At 37.3% G+C, this 18608-nt stretch overlaps 2 protein-coding genes across 4 annotated transcripts; both read right to left on the bottom strand.

The window, feature by feature from the left end:
• Positions 1 to 358: 358 nt before the first annotated feature.
• LOC109060098 (transmembrane protein 237B-like) lies at positions 359 to 5143 on the bottom strand. Its single transcript, XM_042757832.1, has 14 exons — positions 4982 to 5143; positions 4845 to 4895; positions 3983 to 4014; positions 3845 to 3858; positions 3609 to 3680; positions 2967 to 3092; positions 2755 to 2848; positions 2477 to 2637; positions 2194 to 2320; positions 1191 to 1382; positions 982 to 1055; positions 780 to 876; positions 608 to 699; positions 359 to 534 (listed from the first exon to the last, which is right to left on the bottom strand). Exons 1-14 carry the CDS (start codon positions 4997 to 4999, stop codon positions 470 to 472), a joined length of 1215 nt encoding a protein of 404 aa, XP_042613766.1. The 5' UTR covers positions 5000 to 5143; the 3' UTR covers positions 359 to 469.
• A 1189-nt stretch (positions 5144 to 6332) lies between these two features.
• On the bottom strand, positions 6333 to 17644 carry mpp4b (membrane palmitoylated protein 4b). Of its 3 annotated transcripts, none has more exons than XM_042757830.1 (22): positions 17210 to 17644; positions 15894 to 16012; positions 15586 to 15707; positions 15433 to 15510; positions 14358 to 14441; positions 13937 to 14068; positions 11868 to 11949; positions 11659 to 11744; positions 10969 to 11040; positions 10181 to 10377; positions 9941 to 9999; positions 9818 to 9835; positions 9294 to 9335; positions 9171 to 9191; positions 8970 to 8984; positions 8793 to 8834; positions 8362 to 8541; positions 8165 to 8245; positions 7970 to 8063; positions 7763 to 7871; positions 6705 to 6839; positions 6333 to 6594 (listed from the first exon to the last, which is right to left on the bottom strand). In XM_042757830.1, exons 2-22 carry the CDS (start codon positions 15943 to 15945, stop codon positions 6403 to 6405), a joined length of 1893 nt encoding a protein of 630 aa, XP_042613764.1. In that variant the 5' UTR covers positions 15946 to 16012; positions 17210 to 17644; the 3' UTR covers positions 6333 to 6402. The 3 variants fall into 3 exon arrangements, 2 of the variants coding, with proteins under 2 accessions (XP_042613764.1, XP_042613765.1); XM_042757831.1 differs by having other exon boundaries at positions 15894 to 16001; XR_006160216.1 differs by lacking the exons at positions 6333 to 6594; positions 6705 to 6839; positions 7763 to 7871; ... (9 more) ...; positions 10181 to 10377; positions 10969 to 11040 and adding an exon at positions 13366 to 13642 and having other exon boundaries at positions 11678 to 11744; positions 11868 to 13218.
• Between the last annotated feature and the right edge of the window lie 964 nt (positions 17645 to 18608).

Genomic DNA, 18608 nt, shown 5'->3' with positions numbered 1-18608 from the left:
ACGGTTGTAGTTTGGTGGGGAGAGTCCTTACTTGTATCCCATTTGGCCAGATTGTCGAAAGCTAAATCTAGCTGATAAGGAAGGTAAGAACTCTCTGTGTTTGCTTAACATTCCTATAGTTAATGACCCATGCAACTAGCTTTAACCTGGAAATGTTTGCCTCCTTTCTAGTCCATCCGCAGATATTGGATTATGGATTATGGGCAGCGTGGGCTCTCACTGTGTTAAGGTGTCTCTATTTGTGGTGAATGCTTTAATACAGCTGGCCAAACCTCGCCCTCAGCCCGCTCCAGCGTGACGCTAATAAAATAACAAAAAAAAAAGGGTGACACCTTGTGCGATCACTGGTTTATTTAAAAATTGCTGAGACTCCATAATAGGTAAGTGTTTGGCATTTCTAATATATACAATGACAAATCTACAACCATGTATCAAAATATATTTGAGGAAAAAAATGCCTTCAGGTGCCTTATGCAGTGATGTTTCCCTTCTCTTCTGCTTTTGGATATTCCATTTCCATCGACATTAAAAACTCTACAGAGGGGAAAAACATGCATGGAATATTAATGCAAGTTTAATTTCTAATTTTAAAATTTCAGTTTTTAACTGAAGATGTTTTCAGAATTAATATCTGGCAAAGTGACCACCAGGTTTACTGTGATCCAGGGGTGAAGGATGGTGTGCTCTGAGCCCGGCTGCCTGTGAGGAGACACAACAACTGCTCGGCTCTTATTGCTGTAGAATATTTACCCAGCATGCTCTAATGAGAGGGATCTTACCAGAGTGTCACATTATAGCCAGAGTACTGATTATAGAGATTGATCCGATCACTCGTCATCTGCTGGCTTAATGATAAAACAAGGGCAGAAAAGTACACTGAAAAAGAAAAGGCGTACATTAAAACATTGCTGTTTTCATATATGGCTTCTGTATGAGTAAACAAATCCATTTTTTTTTTTAAAAGAAATGTGATAAACTCACAGAACGAGGCAAGCGCCACCGGACTGAGAGTCACTAAACTCCTCATGGCTGTAGCAGCTTTGGCAAGATTCAACCTGTTAGGAGAGAGAGAACAAACACTAGTTTCATCTCAATGGTTCAGGCATCTATAAATACTTGAGGCTACTGTGTTTACTCGACTTTTGTTTCTTTCAGTCCAAGTGAATGGGCATTATGTTTTGGCGATTCACCTGTCGAAGGCAGAAACTGTGCTGAGGGCCAGCAGCAGGTAGAGCAGGGACTGTGCGGGGTAGGCCAGAGTGTGATACTGCTGCAGCAGGTTGGACAGAGTGCTCATCTGTTCCCCAGCCAAAACATAGACCACAATGATATTCCACACAGCATAACCAGCCAGCAAGCCATGAGAAAACAGGCCGATCACCCTGTGCAGTAACAACAGTCAGGGTTTAGAAAACGTCTTTCCACAGATGTACACTAGCATTTGGATGTCAGGGAGATTATTTTCTGTAAGAAAAATGAATTATTTGACTCTGCAGGGATGCGTGAAATTGATCAAAGGTGACAGTAAAGACATTTAGAATGTTACAAAAACATAAAAAAAAACAAAAAAGCTATTACATTTTGCCATTACAATAAATAAAATTTCAAAATATATTAAAATAGAAAACAGTTCTTTTAAATTGTATACTATAACATCATCAACATTGGAGGGAAATTCAATTAGTAACAAGCTTTAACACTCTTCTTGATTTATGATCTTTTGAATCTTTTTTTCACTATAACCAGCTTGTCTGACACAATCTAGCCTGTGGAGGCCGAATTATATGGAAAAATACATTTAAAAACTAAAACATGTGACATGGGTCTTGAATAGAAAGTCGGCCATTGAACAGACACAACATCACAAATCTAAACTTTGTCTGAACCCTGATAGATTCTGCTCCTTTAGACTAGAATAGGTCAGAATCTTATTAAAATGCATTATTTTGTAATTTTTCGATGTATACTAAAGAAGTAATGTAATTAATTTTTAAAGAAACCTTATTATTGTTCCCACCATGTTATGCCACATTCCATTATCATTATTCTCATTCATATTGAGTTATTAAAAAAATCGGATCCGACTTATTTTCCAGTCAAAAAGACACCTTATGTATAGAACGACCCAATTAAGTTGAAGTCGAAAGCAGTTTTGAAGATTTACTGGAAAATTAAGTGTCATTTAAAGCACACCTGAAGCCACTGTGGACTCTCAAGGAGACATCTCTAGTGGTCCACACTGAGCGGATGTCCATAAAGCTCTGCTCCATCGGGGCACTGGCCTTCCACTGGTCCACCCTCTCGGCTGCTTGAAAACGACCTGCCGCCAAACATACACGGTCACTCGACCTTCATTTCATGATGTAAAGAGCAACTTGCATACAAACAATTACCCCTTAGAAATACTTAAATGTTTAGATGTCAAAAGTTTCTGAACTTTGCACAACATATGCACAATATCCTGCTTGAAACTTACGGCTCCTCTCCACAAACACCTTTCCCACAGGCTGGCTCTGCCCTTGGGGAGCAGAGAACAAGGAATGCTGGGACACAGGCTCCTGGGGGTCTGTGATGATGTCATCATCCTCTATGTCTAGTTCATTGTTGGACTGTGTTTCTGTGACTTTAGGTTTCACTCTGGAGAAAGAAATAAAGAAAGAATAGAAAGCGTTAGTTGAATGACAAATTAAATTCAACAGAGCTTTCATATAAAAGTTAGATAACCAGTTTAAGGTAAAAAAAAAAATGACGTACTTCCTCTTTTTTGGTCTGCGCGTCACCTCTTCGTCGACATTCTGATCCACCATATCTCCATTTGACACCAGGTCTGTCTGATCTCCCTCCATATCTGACCAATAAGAGCAAACCAGTATTATTTCTGGGGTTTCTATGTTAATGAAGCCCCAGCTCTACAGGTATCAGATGAGTCGAAGTGAACAGGACATGCTACTGAACACCGTTTCTACCAATGGCTTGGGCTTTCTTCTTCTTTTTCCTCCTTTGTGGCGGATTCTCCACAGGTTCTGGGGTCAAAGGTTCCTGACATTCGGATTGTCTGCGACTGGTAAGCCCTCCCATTTCCATTCCACCATCTAAAAAAAGGTCAAAGGCGAATCAAACTCATCACATGCACACCATGCTTCTACAGGTGATACCAAGCAGGCAAGTTTGACTGGTTGCAAGGTGTTAATAATTCTTATTTATTGGCCTTCACTTTTGACTGCCCTTTTGTTATGTGCCCATCATGGACACACCTAGACAGAACAAGAACTAAACCTTGGGCACCCTGGTACACCCGCATGAAAACAGGGACTAAGCACACACAATACACACACGCAGATCTTGAGTACTTTGACTGGATGTCCAGGACATCGTGTATGTTGCTGTATGAATCTGTGGTATAAATATGACCCATCTTCCTTAATAACTTGAAAATGTTATGTTAGTACACTGGCTCTTTGTGTCTACTTGATCATTGTCCCAGGAATTTATGCAATTGAACTTTTTCTGTTTCTGAGATTTAACCCTTGTAACAACTTCCCTGTGTGACAACTAACCCCATTCTCTCATATCAAGTGTGTTGCTTTGCTTTTACCACCTAAACTCACCGTCAGGTTCATCCACACTCTCCACATCCCTCTTGGGCTTCTTTTTCCTACTCTTTGGAGCAGGAATCTCCTCTTTGAAGGACAGCAGAAGAGCTTCATTATATGATCTAACGTTAACTGACCAATAAACATCAATTTGTGACATAAAGGCAAAACAATCATTTTAAACATTACCTACTCAAACACATAATAAGACTTAACCAAATGTGAAAAACATTTCTAAGAGAAACACTCACCTGCTGTGTCCTGACTGTGTGTGTGTGTGTGTGTGTGTGTGTGTGTGTTAATGAAGGAAGAGGAAGGAAATAAAAGCATGTGAGTTTGCTGTATAAAAGTAAAATTTTAACAACATGTGATCTGCTAGGTGATCTTACCTTGGCATAGATGGCAGTGCTCGTGGTCCCCGCTAAAATGTTAAAAGATAATATTAGATTAGCAATAAACAGTTCGAATAAAATTTATGCATCAGATGCTGCATCTGTTGAGGGCTCTACATTTGTATATAGTGTCTAATAAAGCTTACTGTTGGCTTTTTCGCCATTCCACTCAAGAGTACAAGAGGAACACAGAGGAAGAGATGTGGATATTTGCGCATGTACAAACAAACATCCCCAAGCACTTAAAGCAAGGATTAATGTGAGTCTAAATCTGAGACGGGCATCTGCCAAGCAGCAGGATTATGTAAGGGAGGAGCTACTCAGGAGTCACCATCAAATACTGTTACTTATGTCAGACATAAGCACACACCATTTATATTTTCTACTAAATTTTTTGAGCAAATGTATTAGGGAATTTCCCCCCAAAAGGTTTATATTTATGCAAGGCTGCATTTATTTGATCAAATATGTGTGTCTATAAAAAAAAAAGAATTATTTGTTCAAAAATACAGTGCTGCTTAATGTTTTTGTGAAAACCATGATGCATTTTTTTTTTAAACGATTCTTTGATTTTATAATGTCATTACTCACTTATGATCAACTTAAAGCATCACATTAATGAAAATTTAAGTGAGAACTATGCTCTCAATCATTCATGATCGAGGTTGGAGCTAAACTCTGGGAAAGTTGATCTCGAGAGCCAGAGTTGAGAACTTGTGCTTTACTGACTACTGTTGTGATTGTCAATGTGAAGCTTATTATTCACTAAAATCAAATAGAACTGGAAGACTGACGAGCAACAGCTCAAAGTATAATATAAAGAAACACACGGGATATTTTATGAAAATCCTAGACTTACTCTCTGTGCTTGAGGAATCGGAGGGAGATCTCTTCTCCTTATGCTGGGAACCTACAATTAATTCACATCTGTCAGTAACTGCTTCAACAAACTAACTCTCCAGAGCACGAGACTTCTCTTTCAAGCACATAACAAACCTTTGCTTCCGTATCCATTGTTTGGAGCTGAATAATAAAAGCGTTGTCGTTTTAATTAATGAGGAAAAACCATTATCTTTGTATGTTCATGTCGTTTGTGGTCTCAGATTTTGTTTTGCACGTTGTCTATTGTTGATGTTGGAGACGAGTGGGCGTGTCTAACTTCCCGGACGTACTAGACGTACTAGAGGCACCCAGCAATTCAAACCGTAATTATATGTATATAAGGGCAGATGCTGTTAATCGCTATAAAAGGCTGCAAATCACACTACAATGTACACAAAAGATAGATAACACTTACGTTTTAAGATACTTGTATTCCTTCTAGTAATAGACTATATGACCTATTATATCTTATTCTTTTTATTTACCCTCCTAAATAAAGTTTTGTGATTTTTTTATGTCGTTACATTGGTCGGAGCATAAGAAACAAATGTAGAAAAAACTTTTTTATTTTATTCATATTTTATTCTATGTCCTTTGTAGAGGATGTCAGGACTAATTAATTAAAATAAATTAATTAATATATAGACATGAAAGGCATGTATAAGCAAAAATAATGATTTTTTTTTCATTCACCAATCAGTTTTTAAGTTGCAGACTATTTTTAACCAAACTTCGTACAAAGATGATTCTCAACTATGTTATGAAAGATATAACAGAATGATGTGATGTACTATTTTACTTTATTCAATGTGTGTAAAATATCCATAAACTGATATTCACATTTTATAACTGCATCTAATTTGCATATTAATGTGTTCTTGGGGCAAACCATAATCAAAAAAGAAGTGTTATAAAGGGAGTAATAACTTGACAACATTTTCATAAGAATATCTTATATTTCATAGGAATATTGATCTATAATTGTTTTTCCTATGACTTGTTGCATTTCCCCAAAATGCCTGATTAACATGATGTTTGTCCTGGTGTCCTCTACAGAAGACATGTATAAAAACTATGCCCTGTTTCATAACAAAAAGTCACATTCTGTCTTGAAACCCCATATCTATGACAGACAATATGAGAATTAGTTATTTAAATAATAATTACAAATATTATCCTATTTTCCTAAGAGTGCTAAATTTGATCAGTCATTTTTAAAGAACAAAGAGAAGGTCTGTTTATGATCAAACCTCCAAACATTTGATATTCTTAAAAAGCCCTGAATGTGCTCTGTACAGGACATCAAGACTGTGGTATGTATGGTCTCAGAGATATTCACTAAAATATCATGTCCTCTACAGAGGACAAAAGTCTATGACTGGGTCCCAGAGGTTACAAAAAAGCATGAAAATATGCACGTCAAATATTCATTTTTAAAGACAAAACCCACATTATTCTCACCAAAAAAGTTGAAAAAGAAACTTTATTTGCATATTTGTGCTCATCCGCTCTCCTATAGTATCCCTGAGCTCATATTAAGACTGGCCAGTTGGTCTGATCCATGCTGCCGGTACCCACTGCGGTTCATCCTGAGCTCTCCTCACGGCGGTCAGCAGCTGCACACATGCGGCCTGCAGGCCATCGTTTACTATCACATGATCAAAGAACTGACAGTAATGCTGTTCCATATCGCGTCCTGCATCCTCTATCTCCTGAAAATCTTCATCCTGACTCAAAAGAGAGAAAATATAGAGATTAATGAAAAATAATGTACTTTTAAGACACAAATCATACCTAAAAATAAATTGAGTGGACATAGGTAAAGATGCTAGCTCACCTTAAAAGGTCGGCTGGTGTAGTAATTTGTGATGATATGCGAGTCCATCCGTGTGCGTTTCATCTGCTCAACACTGGGAGGCTTTATAAAGATGACATAAGCCCTCAGCTCTGCAGTCCTCACAGACTCTAATGCCTGGAGGTCAAGAACATAGAGAGCAAAGTAAAGCATCAGAACAAGTCAGGCATAATCCAGATTAGACAACCATTTTTGCTTTATAGTAGCATAATAATAGCACACTTCTCTTCCAGGGTTATTATCGATGAAACGTTATAGATGAAAAATATTATAGATGAAAAACTTAAAAATAAAAAAAACAAAATGAAAATAAATTAAACCAAAATAGTAATATTTAAATATGTAATGTAATAATAAGACAATTATAAAAATGGCAAAAGAACACAAAAATTTAAATAAAAAGTAAAAAATAAAAACTGATAATATAAAAATAAAAGCTAATTTAAAATATTAATACAAACTATAATAGTATAGTTTACTTTGCTATTCATATTTAGGCTTAATTTATTTGTTAATATTTAGGTTTTATTATTTATATTTTTACTATTTAGGTTCATTTTTATTCAGTTTTAGTTTTTATTTATTATTGGAAAAAAGTAAAAAAACAAAAAATAAAACTGAAAAAAAAATAAACCTAAATATTAAAAATATAAATAATAAAATCTAAATATTAACAAATAAATTAAGCCTAAACATTAATAGTATAATATTTTAGTGCTAGTTGCCATGGCAGGATTTTAAATTTCTGTTTAGTTTACATATTTCATCTAAATTTATAATTTTATTTTAGCTTTATATCAAGTAATGAAAATGTTTTTAATAGTTTTAACTTTAGTTAACAATAATAACCCTAATAGTATATTAATAATACTAAAATAACACTGTTCTCTTCAACAAATCTTAACTTTTTAGTTACTCACCTAAGTTTAATACGTAAGTTAAAGTGTTTTTCACTTTCCTAACCTGAAATATTTATAATAAAACTTAGCAAACACCACTAATAACAACAACAGTTGAATATATTCCCAAGAGAAACTCACATATGGCTCAATGTCAATCACACAGATCTTTCCACTCGCCAAGACATCTTTAACCGCATCGACACTAGTGCCATAGAGATGACCTCTCAACTCCCCAAACTCAATAAACCTGAGGAAGAAAGAGAGAAAAAGTCGCTGGCCTATCTAGGATTAATAAAAACATTTTGTTGGATTATACATGAGTATAGCTGAGTATATTTGGACCACCTGTGATTGCAGACCATGGTATCAAACTGCTCTCGGCTGATAAAGTGATATTCTCTGCCAGATTCCTCATGGCATTTGGGTGGCCGTGTGGTATCTGAATGGAAATGAAAGTCAACTTCAAAATCTGCACATATGACCACTTTTTCATATGCACAGTTATATCACACAAAGTCATATCTATAATATGAAACTCACGGGGAACAGCTCCTTGGTAGACCTTTGGATTGATCTCAATTAGCCTCCTGCGTAATTCATTTACCCCGACCCCGGACGGTCCTGATGGCAGAATTCCGGGTTCAGGACACACATGATAATGTGCAGGCGAGGATGGTTGTACAAGGTGGTATAAGTGTATTTTGCTGGCTGATTGTAGCCCACTCAGACACACTCACCCAGCAGTGCTATGAGGCGGTGTGGGTGCTCTGGATGGTGCTGGTACCGCACCACCTCCTCATACGGGTTGGCCAGTGAACTGTAACAGCTCGCGGGGTAGCGTAGGGTGCAGAACTGGGATGTTCCAAAAGCCTGACCCCTCCGTTGACGACAGAGACGCAGACTTCGTCGAAAACCAGCTGACATACACAAAGAATAAAAACACAATCAAAAATGCACACAGTCATATGATGTCATCTTCTACCTGACTAGTCAATATAAAAAACTGTGACCTTTACTCCTTTAAATCACTAGTATGTGCAAAATGCTGTAGTCGTAGATAAACCTAAATTGCCTACATCTAGTATTTTTCAGTTGCCTTCATCTAATGTTTGTATAAGCTATAATAAATATTAACCAGTAATTCTTGTAATATCTGAGAGTCACTTACTCAGATAAATCCCCTCAACGTTGGTGCTGAATTCACTCTCCTCTGAAAAATGACACAAGACACAGTTAATGCATCTAATAACAAATACAGTATTATTAGCAATGACTTGATTAAAGTAAAATATCATCAGCACAAGCAGCTGCAATTAATATAAAATTTTATGATTTCTACACTTACCATCCTTTAGCTCTTCTGACGAATCATGAAGGACACAGGAACATAAGTTTTAAGAGACAATCATTTGAAAGTGTTTAAAGCTGAACTTTTTCTCACAAATCTAGTTGTTGCTGTAGTTGTAAGAACAGTTAAAGATGTAAACATTGACCCTAAATCTGAATTCAGTACAGTTTACTCCTGATATGTTCAGGACTTACCTACCAGATTCAAACGCCTCCTCATCTGTGAATGAAGAAAAAAAACGTGTAAGCAAAACAAGCATTACATAGATAATGTTTTAATTAAATAGATAAGGTTTTATTTAAATCAGACAAGAAAACATACCTGCTTCTACACATTTTTCATCAATGGCAATCAGTTCATCCTCTGTAAGAATAAAAAAAAGAGGAAAAAAGTAAGATCAGAGATGAGCCTAAGGTGTGTTACACAATGCACACACAAGCAGTGTTCACACAAAAATATTAAGCAGCAATACTTTTTTCAACATTGATAATGACAAATGTTTCTTGAGCAGCAAATCAGCATATTAGAATGATTAAAAGGATCATGTGATAGTGAAGACTGGAGTAGTGATGATGAAAATTCAGCTTTACTATCACAGGAACAAATCATAAATAAAATATAATAAAAAAAGAAGCAGTTATTTTAAAATGTAATAATATTTCACAATTTTACTGTAGTTTGATCAAATAAATGCAGCCTTGGTGAGCATAACAGTCTTTATTCAAAACAATTTCTTCTTTCAAAAAAAAATTATAATTTACTGAAATTTTACGGAAATTAGAAATTGGAATAATTATAATAACCTACAGGCTTGTGTATTTCTAGACTCTCGACTGAATGCTCACCTTCATCCACTGTGCTCACTGCAGGTTGGCATGAAAACAAAAGATAGCCAATACATAACAGTTGAATTAAACACATATTGAGTAAATGCACAAAAACAATAACAGCATATACTGTTTACTCACAGGTTTTGACACAAGTGTGAGGATGATAAGGCTGAGACCACCATAACTCTTTCTGCTTCCTACAAAAGCACACACAGTCACATTTGGGTTTTAAAATCGGGCCCGGCAGTGATTATCAACATAATCTCAAATCACATTCAAGTCAGCTGCCAAATCTCATCACATCATCACATAGCCTATGTGTGCAGATGTGTAATTATTCTGTCACTGACTTTTAACCCTCGACTACTTAAAACTGACCTTTTCAGCAAGCTGGTGGAAGGAATGAGGCCAGCGCAGGCAGAGATACTGGGTAGTTTTACAGCCTGCCACCAGAGAGTGTCTGACTGATCCACAATCTCCAGGATATCTCCCTTCCTGAATGCCATGCCGGCATCTGCGCAGGGAATGGAAGGGTCCACGTGGGGATTGTAGTCCACCATGGCACGCACATACAGCTTGTGAAGAGAGCAAAGCCATTAAAAATATCATGTACATTCACAGTTGATAGACACACAGATCTATGCAATAAACCTTCCTTTACCTATTATTAAAAAAAAAAAAAAAAATGAAACAGTCAGCAACATTAATAAATATGTCAAGGAGTAGTATGCCAATATGTTGTCACATGACCTCATTACATGCATAATAATTCTGTAAGTGGAATCTAATAATGTCCTTTGACAGTTATTTTGTATTTTTTATTCTAAGTTTGTATAAAATGTTTTCATTCTTGTAAGTCTGGCCAAATAAGTATTGAAGATAAAAATCATTCATCATACTACAAATTGAAGGTCATGGCAAGTGCAATGCATTTTGGGATACAGTATACTGCACAGTGTGCTTTGTTTAGGGAAAATGAAGTAGTGTGTGTCACTGTTTCACTGATTGCTGTGATACATGTGGTTGAATAAAAATAGTAATATATAAGTATAAGTAAAATAGTAATATATAAGTAGCTCATTTGGGTATTCCATACTATAGACAAGTTATGATCTTGTGATAGATCCAGACTAGTATAGATCTAGGGTTGATGTTTGGTAACTCACCATGGTTTGGTTGTTGACTGGCCTGTCAGTGATGGGAACAACCTTAAACATTATGGTTCCATGGGAGTGGGCCTGTGGTAGGAAATGAAGACAAGAAACTCAAAACTGAATATTGCTGATTTATCCTTATTTTCTTGTTGAAATAGAAGAATAGTCAGAAAAGTTGTTTGGTACAGTAGAGCCTTGGTTTGTGATTTAAAAGAGAATTATCTATTCTACTTTGCTGTAGAATAAATAATGGCACTATCGTTTTCTATAGAGTTGCTTTACAGCTGAATTGCATATTGCAACATTGAATTGGTATTGAACTGAATTGAATCAACACTGAACTGACTCAAACTGAATAATGACATTTCTGCCTTTTATAGAATTGCTTATAGCTGAACTGAACTCATTTCAAATTGATGAACTTCACACAGTTATTGATCAACTGAACCAACACTCAACTGACTTGAGCTAAATAATGACACCATTGTCTCAATAGTTGAGTTTGCATAATTAACTCTGATAATTTCCTGTTTATTTCTGTGAAACTGATTTGACACAATCTGAATCAAGTTCTAAAGAAATAAAGGTGACTTGACTTTATCTGACAATGGTGCCGTGACCCGGATGGGAATGTGGGCCATAAGTGTAACAGAATCCCATTTTGTGGACCAACATATAATAGAAGAGTAAATGTGTACTAACCAGAATTTGTATAATCTGTTCTGGTTCCAGTCCAAACACGGGTTGACCGTTTACCTCCACCAGCCTATCTCCAGCATGCAAAAGACCTCAACAAGAAGCATGAGGAGTAATTCTGACATAGAGAGTATAAAATACGTGAGCATGGTATATCAGAGACACAAATAGAAAGGAAGGATTCAGAAAAATAGTACAGCCAAGGCAACCCTCACCACTGCGGTCAACCAGTCCTCCATGTATAACCCGAGCAATGTATATTTCCCCTGTCACATCATCTCTCCTGATTGTTGCTCCCTATATGTTAGAAGAAAACAGATATCAATCTAAATATCTACAAGGCTTCATTTGATATGAATCAAGCACAAAACATACATTCATCAAACATCTGATGGAAGTGGCATGCCAGGAACAATATTTAATGACAAACTGAACTGCAATGCTACAGGAAGAGAAAGAAGATCTTAAAAAAAATCAAAAGAATAATCAAATAACTAAGAAGAGAAATGATAATATGAGAACGGACAGTCATGGTGATGTTTGAACCAATGAAAATGTCCAATAAAATACCAAACAAAACAAAACATCACTTCCAAATAGGTTGGACATGCACTAATGTGACAATGGTAACATCAAGGACCGGTGGTGACATATTAGATGAATACACACATATTAAAGATTTGAAAGACCTGCATGCTTGAGACAGCAAGAATATGAAAGGATGTTTCATAACTGTGGAAACGTGGAAGTGGCTTTATTCCTTTTTCTTGTTTTTCTTTTTCTTCTGGCTTAAGAAACATCTAAATGCGCTGCTGTTCACTTTGTGGTTTTGGGCAGGACTGGACCTCAAGGAGCCATTGGTCATCTGGTGCTGGTCATCAAGCTGTGTCCGTTGAGGAGATTGTGATGTCTTTGTTTTGGGATTAAAGGATTTCCCATTTGATAGCATTGGCTGCTCCAGAAAAGAGATGGCAGATGAAGAAGAAGAGGAGGAGGAAGAGGAGCTGGAAGGACAATGAGAAATGCGAGAGGATGAGGCAATAGCTGGACTGGTGGGAACACTGAGCGATCTGCTACCCATCCGGTTAACCACTCTACTTGCAGTCTCGGTGTCATGTGGTGATTCTGAAATTGTGTTGCTTGTGGAGACTAACTCTTGAAGCTTCTCCACTACATGCGTTAACATCGCCAAAGCTTGAGAATTCTCTTGCACACTCTCAGATATGCATTCGGTAGCAGCAGCCATCCTCTCACCAAGCAGGTGGACGTTTTCAGAATTGCGCTCCATGCAGCTGGTGGCCTGCTGCAATGTATTCCGCAATTCATTCAGACCTTCCTCCTTTTCCGGCCTTGTATGAGAGCATGTGATGGTCTCCCTTACCTGATGACAGTGCATTGGGCTTGGGGGAGCAGTTTGGGAATGAGGGGGAGGATGTTTTGGAGGAGGATTTGAAGCATGAAAGCAGCAAGATGTTGAGGAAATCCATGGGGATGGTTGGGAAAATTTATGTAGCATAGAACTGCCATTACTCTCATCCCCACTGTCTAAATCCTCAATCAAATTGTCTCAGTGAAAGAATGAGAAATGAATGGTGAAATGGTTGAAGACAAGAAGACAAAGAACACTAATTACATAATGCTTTCAGCAGAGGCATACAAGTCACAAATGAATGTAATAATGGGAACCTCCAAATCTAGGGTTTTGGTCCTTACCAATCAAAACAGAGCTACAGACACAAGTGGTGGAGGAACTGAGGCTCTGTTTCCATAATATACTGTTGTGGCCTAAAGTGTTGCAGTGGTGTGTTGGGGTGGGAGCAACAATGCTTCGGGATGCAGGATTCTTGCTGGATGTTGAACCACCCACCCTGGGACCTTCCAACATGGCATCTAAGCCTCCAGCCAGCCGTCCCCCAGCTGAGAAGAGTCTACAGTGGGTTGCTTGCCTTAAAGTGTCCCAGTGGCTTTGAAACTCTCTACCAGCTCCCGTCTATCCATGACAACACACAGCTCATAGTTACCAGAAACACTTTTACTAGATTAAAAAAAAAATGAATTAACAAACAATGTTATATTTAAGAAATAGAAGAAGAAAGAACCTCATGGCCAAAACTCTTCCTAAGCAACAAGCTTTTTAACCATTTTGTTTATCACTGAACCTTGTTGCTATGCTGATCTGAAAGACAGGCTCCAGTAATGTACATTGAAAGAGTCAAAAGAAATCACAGGCTAGTAAAAACAAGCCTTAGATTTGCCTGCCACTCCTTTTTCTGGTCATGCTCACCAGAGGCTGATTGTTTTTGACCAAGCAAACAATCCTCATGGCTTCCTCATCTTCAGGCAGGTCTTTAGGCAATGGTGGCAGATCTGGCTCATAGTCTCTCAAACTTACTGTGTCATGAGCAGAAAGGAGAGCCTGAAAAACACATGTGGTTTCTGTTATTTCTGTGGTTGACACACATTCCACACAACTAATCAAATAATGGAAGTGGTCAACTTGAAAACCTTCTAAAGCAAAAATGCAAAGCAACAATGTCTACAATCATCTACTGGTCCATAAAGTCTGCCCCGAAACACTGCAAAAATGTCTGGCCTGAGACTTTAGGTTCTTTCATGAAGAGGGTGATGGCCAAGAAACTATGCCCCTCAAAACACCATGCTATTTAAAAAAAACATGTATTTATATCCTTAGAAAGTTTGCTCACCTGTAGGTGGGGATGACTTAGGAGGGCATATAGTTCTCGAGCTTCATTTGAAGGTTTTGGGACTGCCAGCAGGTCAGACAGAATCTAGAGTGCCAAACATGAGTCAGGACTTATTAGGAATGGAAAATATATTGGTAGAAAAATTGAAGTCAAGTCCAAGACCTCTAACAGACCATCTAAGACAATAGATGAGACAATGTCCTGCAGTTTAACTCAATTACACCTGCCTCTAATCTTCAAATAATCCTGAATACTTTTAGTTAGAACAGTTGATCTCGAAGGCCAAAGTTGCCCACCCCTGTTCTTAGACCTAGATCCAAACCAATACCAGACCCCCTACAGCCCAGACCAAGGGCAACAGTTAACCTCATGAGCCCCAGGCCCATTCAGGCCAAAACCTAAACCCAGCAGAGCAATAACATCATGTCAGTCAGGTAATAACATTATGTTCATGTGGTGTTAAGAGGTCTAAGTACCAAGTACAATCTGCAATAAAGTCCTCAGGCACATTAAATGATGAAGCTTTAGATGTCATACTTTGGATATTTTGAACTCCATCAAGGAAGCATGAACCGAAACTACAAGGTATGAGTGGCACAAACTGTGGTGAAAAAAAGGTTTAGTTCCCCCAAAAATGAAAATTCTGTCATTAATTACTCACCCTCATGTTGTTCCAAACCCGTAAAACACAAATTAAGGTATTTTTGATGAAATCCGAGAGCTTTCTGACAGCAACACAACTACTACGTTCAAGGCCCAGAAAGGTAGTAAGCACATCGTTAAAATAGTCCATGTGGCATCAGTGGTTCAACCTTAATTTTACGAAGCTACGAGAATACTTTTTGTGCGCAAAAAACAAAACAAAAATAACGACTTTATTCAATTGCATTGTTGTCTATGGAGGGTCAGATGCTCTCAGATTTCATCTAAAATATCTTCTTCAAAAAACTAATTTATGTTCCGAAAATGAGTAAAGGTCTTACGGGTTTGGAACGACATGAGGGTGAGTAATTAATGACAGAATTTTCATTTTTGGGTGAACTAACCCTTTAAGGACGGTTAGAGTTGAGCTGACCTGTAGAGAGAGTCCAGACGAATAGTTAAGATATGGCCTAGCTGGACCCTTTAGGTGCCTCTGTAGACATTCATACACCTGCAGAGAAAGAAGGAGATGATGAACCCTGACCTTTAACTCACTGTTAATAAGTGTATTTAGGATGGACTCTACCTTTAGTAGGGACTGCAACCAGGGGGCATTGAGGAGACTGTGCAATAGTTCAGCTCCATTTATATCTTTATTGACAGAGCCCCTCACTTCAGCAATCACATGTGCCAAGATCTGTGTCAGGCCTGGAACATGCAATGCAAGCACTTTCAGAACTGAAAGCTGGCTGAGTACATTTCAGTTATATGTGATGCTCACTGCTTTTTCAGCAGCTACAACAGTGCCAATATTAGCATGATGTTAATTAGCAGGACAAAACATGAATTAATGTGGCAGCTTTGGAATTTAAGCAGCTACTTGCAGCATCATACCTTTTTCTCCCATCTCCAGTGGAGCTGACTCAGTCTCCACATCTGGTCTCATTGTCAATCCTGGAGTGTTTGGGGGTTCAGGAACAAATAAATGATGCACTGACCCTCCTCATATACAGCTGCAAGAAAAAGCACATGAACTCAAGAAAAACTGATGACTGTTACATACAAATAAACTGTAAATTCAACAGAAATGTTGTGTTTATGCTGTTACTTCCTCTTCATTGTTGTGAATAAGACATTCTAGCTTGGGCTGCATTTCACAAAAGCACCATAAGGTTAAGTACCGTTGAACCATTGACACTGATGGTCTCTGCAATCTACTTAGCCTTACAATGCTTTTGGGAAACGCATTCTAGAACTTTTATGGTTGTAAATACTATTCAAGTTTCCAGCCTTACCTTAAATAAGTGGTTAATGTCTGAGACATTATGATTTGGATATGCACTTAAAACCTTTACAGACAAACAATAGTGGTAATTTAGGGTGGTGTAGCATAAAGATCAGGGCTAGTAACCCAACGTTTGTAGGTCCCTATAAGGATCATTGGTCTATAGGGACTGTCCTTATTATTAGTTTACAATACGTTACTTTGAATAAAAGGATCAAGGTTATGACAAATTTGCAAAACTAAAGACAATTGATTGGTTAAAGTGTAAGGGCTGATAACGCTTAGGTCTTAGGTTAAATCCAGAAATCCCAGAGTGGAGGTGGTCCACGAATGCCCTTGTCAACGTTTGACCTTGAGCAAAACACGTAAGTTCAGGTTGCTCCAAGGAGCATGTCCTGGTAATAAGTGCACCCTAAGTGGCTTTGGATAAAAAAAAAAAAAAAAAAACTCTACATAACCAATAACAATAACAGAAGGAAGAGCGTGATTTAAATTTGTTATGATCACTGCAGGTGAAGACACTGGATGTTAATTTACAGATCTTTTGAATTTACTTACTTTTTAGACTTTATGACTTAACGGGTGTGATAGAAAACTCAGGACATCTTCAAATATTCTTTCTGAGAGTTATTGTCCTTTTAAAAGTGGTTTTACCTCAGTGTTTCTGCATTTGAGTCTATTTGCATAGCCAAATCTGATTTCTGACTGCAGAATAGGCCTATGTCTAGAATTTGCGCGTAACAATTCTGAATCCAAGTTGAGCATCCCAGGAACACACACACAAAGAAGGATTTAATAATTACAGTAAATAAACAGCATACTACATTTGTCACAGAGGGAGCTTCCTCATATATAAGCCTGGGAAGAAAGAACCAGAAACCACATTCAGGCAGAGAAACTTATGTAGCAAATCCTGTCCACTCACCTCCCTCTTCCCTCACGGTCAGTTTGTCTTTCTGTTTGGATCCAATTTAACACACCGAAGAGTTTCTGAAGAGGGTTTGCATGATGATGGTCAGTTTTAACTCACTCAGATATAATGGTATAAACAGAGGAATAACGTGAATAGTATTCCATAGCAGAGCACGGAAAAGTCCTCTTGGGAAAAAGAAGTGTAATCCCTCTCTATCCTGCTTAATCCCTCACAAGCAAATGAGTCAATCGGGGAGAGAGAGTGTGAAGGAACGTAGGGAGGAAATCAGGAAGGGAGGGATTGGAGAACGAGTTCAGGATGTGTCTGTGAGTGAATGTGTGTCCTTTCATATTCTTTCAAATGTCATTCTATCACAAAACTCCTTTAGTCTTTCAGTTAATGATTCATTATAACACAATCTCACACAACACATGCAATCTCTCTCTCTCTCTCTCCTTCGCTCTCTCTCTCTCACACACACACACACACACAAAAACACACACACACACACACACACACATTTAACATCTGATGATACCACACTGAATACATTCTGCATCACATACGCACATGTACAGTACATGGGATTAAAACAATGGACCCAATGGCACACTCACAATTGTTTTTTGTTTTTTTTGTTTGTTTGTTTTTTTATCACACTGCACTGTTTTCAAACTATACCTTTTTTTAAAATAAAACTGCATGGCAGATCGAGGCTAACTGTCACAGGGGGGTTATCTCAGTAACTACTTTTGGGCAAAAATTTCAATTGTCTAAAAGCTTGTTTTAAAAAATTTAGATTTTTATTTTAAATGTCTATCTTTGCTTTGATTTGAACAGTTTTAATTTATTCCTATTTTTATTTAGTTAACCAAAAAAAAAAGTAAATAAAAAAATAAGTCTGTCTTTGTTTACTTTCCTGTGTTCTTTCAAAAAAAAAAAAAAACATGACTTTCTTGTTCTTCATCTTGACCTTATAATGAAAGTCATTCGGATGTTGTTTGTCAGTCTACTTGTGTGTTCTGCAGATGTGAGGAATTTATACAGTTTTGGAAGAACATGTGGAACAGTGATTGGTTTTTGGATGAACTATCCCTTTACCTACTCATTGATAAGGTCTCCCATATTTCTTTTATTGACTTTAACTTTTAATACTACAGAGCGGTTAGAAACACTTTACATAAGTTCCAATGACAATAAGTCTGTTTAACACAACATGATCCAGAGCATTTTTATTCTGATGCACCATAAACTCTTTGTGTAAAAGGGGCCTTTAAAATATATCGAAAAATGATTCTTAAATTACGTATACAGGCATTAGCTGATTTTAAAAAAATGTTTTCCAATTTTTATGATTTGTTACTTAATCTCATCTCTCTCTCTCTCTACTAACCAAAAATCAGTTTAACAT

Source organism: Cyprinus carpio, chromosome A6 (genome assembly GCF_018340385.1).
Source record: "Cyprinus carpio isolate SPL01 chromosome A6, ASM1834038v1, whole genome shotgun sequence".
Lineage (NCBI taxonomy): Eukaryota > Metazoa > Chordata > Actinopteri > Cypriniformes > Cyprinidae > Cyprinus > Cyprinus carpio.
The sequence above is the reverse complement of the archived record's forward strand: the minus strand, read 5'-3'. Positions and strand labels throughout refer to the sequence as shown.

Excerpts from the sequence above, each read along its gene's own strand:
- LOC109060098 (XM_042757832.1), bottom strand. Across the intron at positions 2,638-2,754 it reads CGCAGACCAAAAAAGAGGAA|AGTGAAACCTAAAGTCACAG; the intron begins GTACGTCATTTT and ends TTCTTTCTCCAG. Across the intron at positions 700-779 it reads GGCTATAATGTGACACTCTG|GCAGCCGGGCTCAGAGCACA; the intron begins GTAAGATCCCTC and ends GTCTCCTCACAG.
- mpp4b (XM_042757830.1), bottom strand. The coding sequence starts at position 15,945 with ATGAGACCAGATGTGGAGACTGAGTCAGCTCCACTGGAGATGGGAGAA. Across the intron at positions 11,745-11,867 it reads AGGACTGGTTGACCGCAGTG|GTCTTTTGCATGCTGGAGAT; the intron begins GTGAGGGTTGCC and ends CTTCTTGTTGAG. Across the intron at positions 6,840-7,762 it reads TGATTGACATTGAGCCATAT|GCATTAGAGTCTGTGAGGAC; the intron begins GTGAGTTTCTCT and ends CTTGACCTCCAG.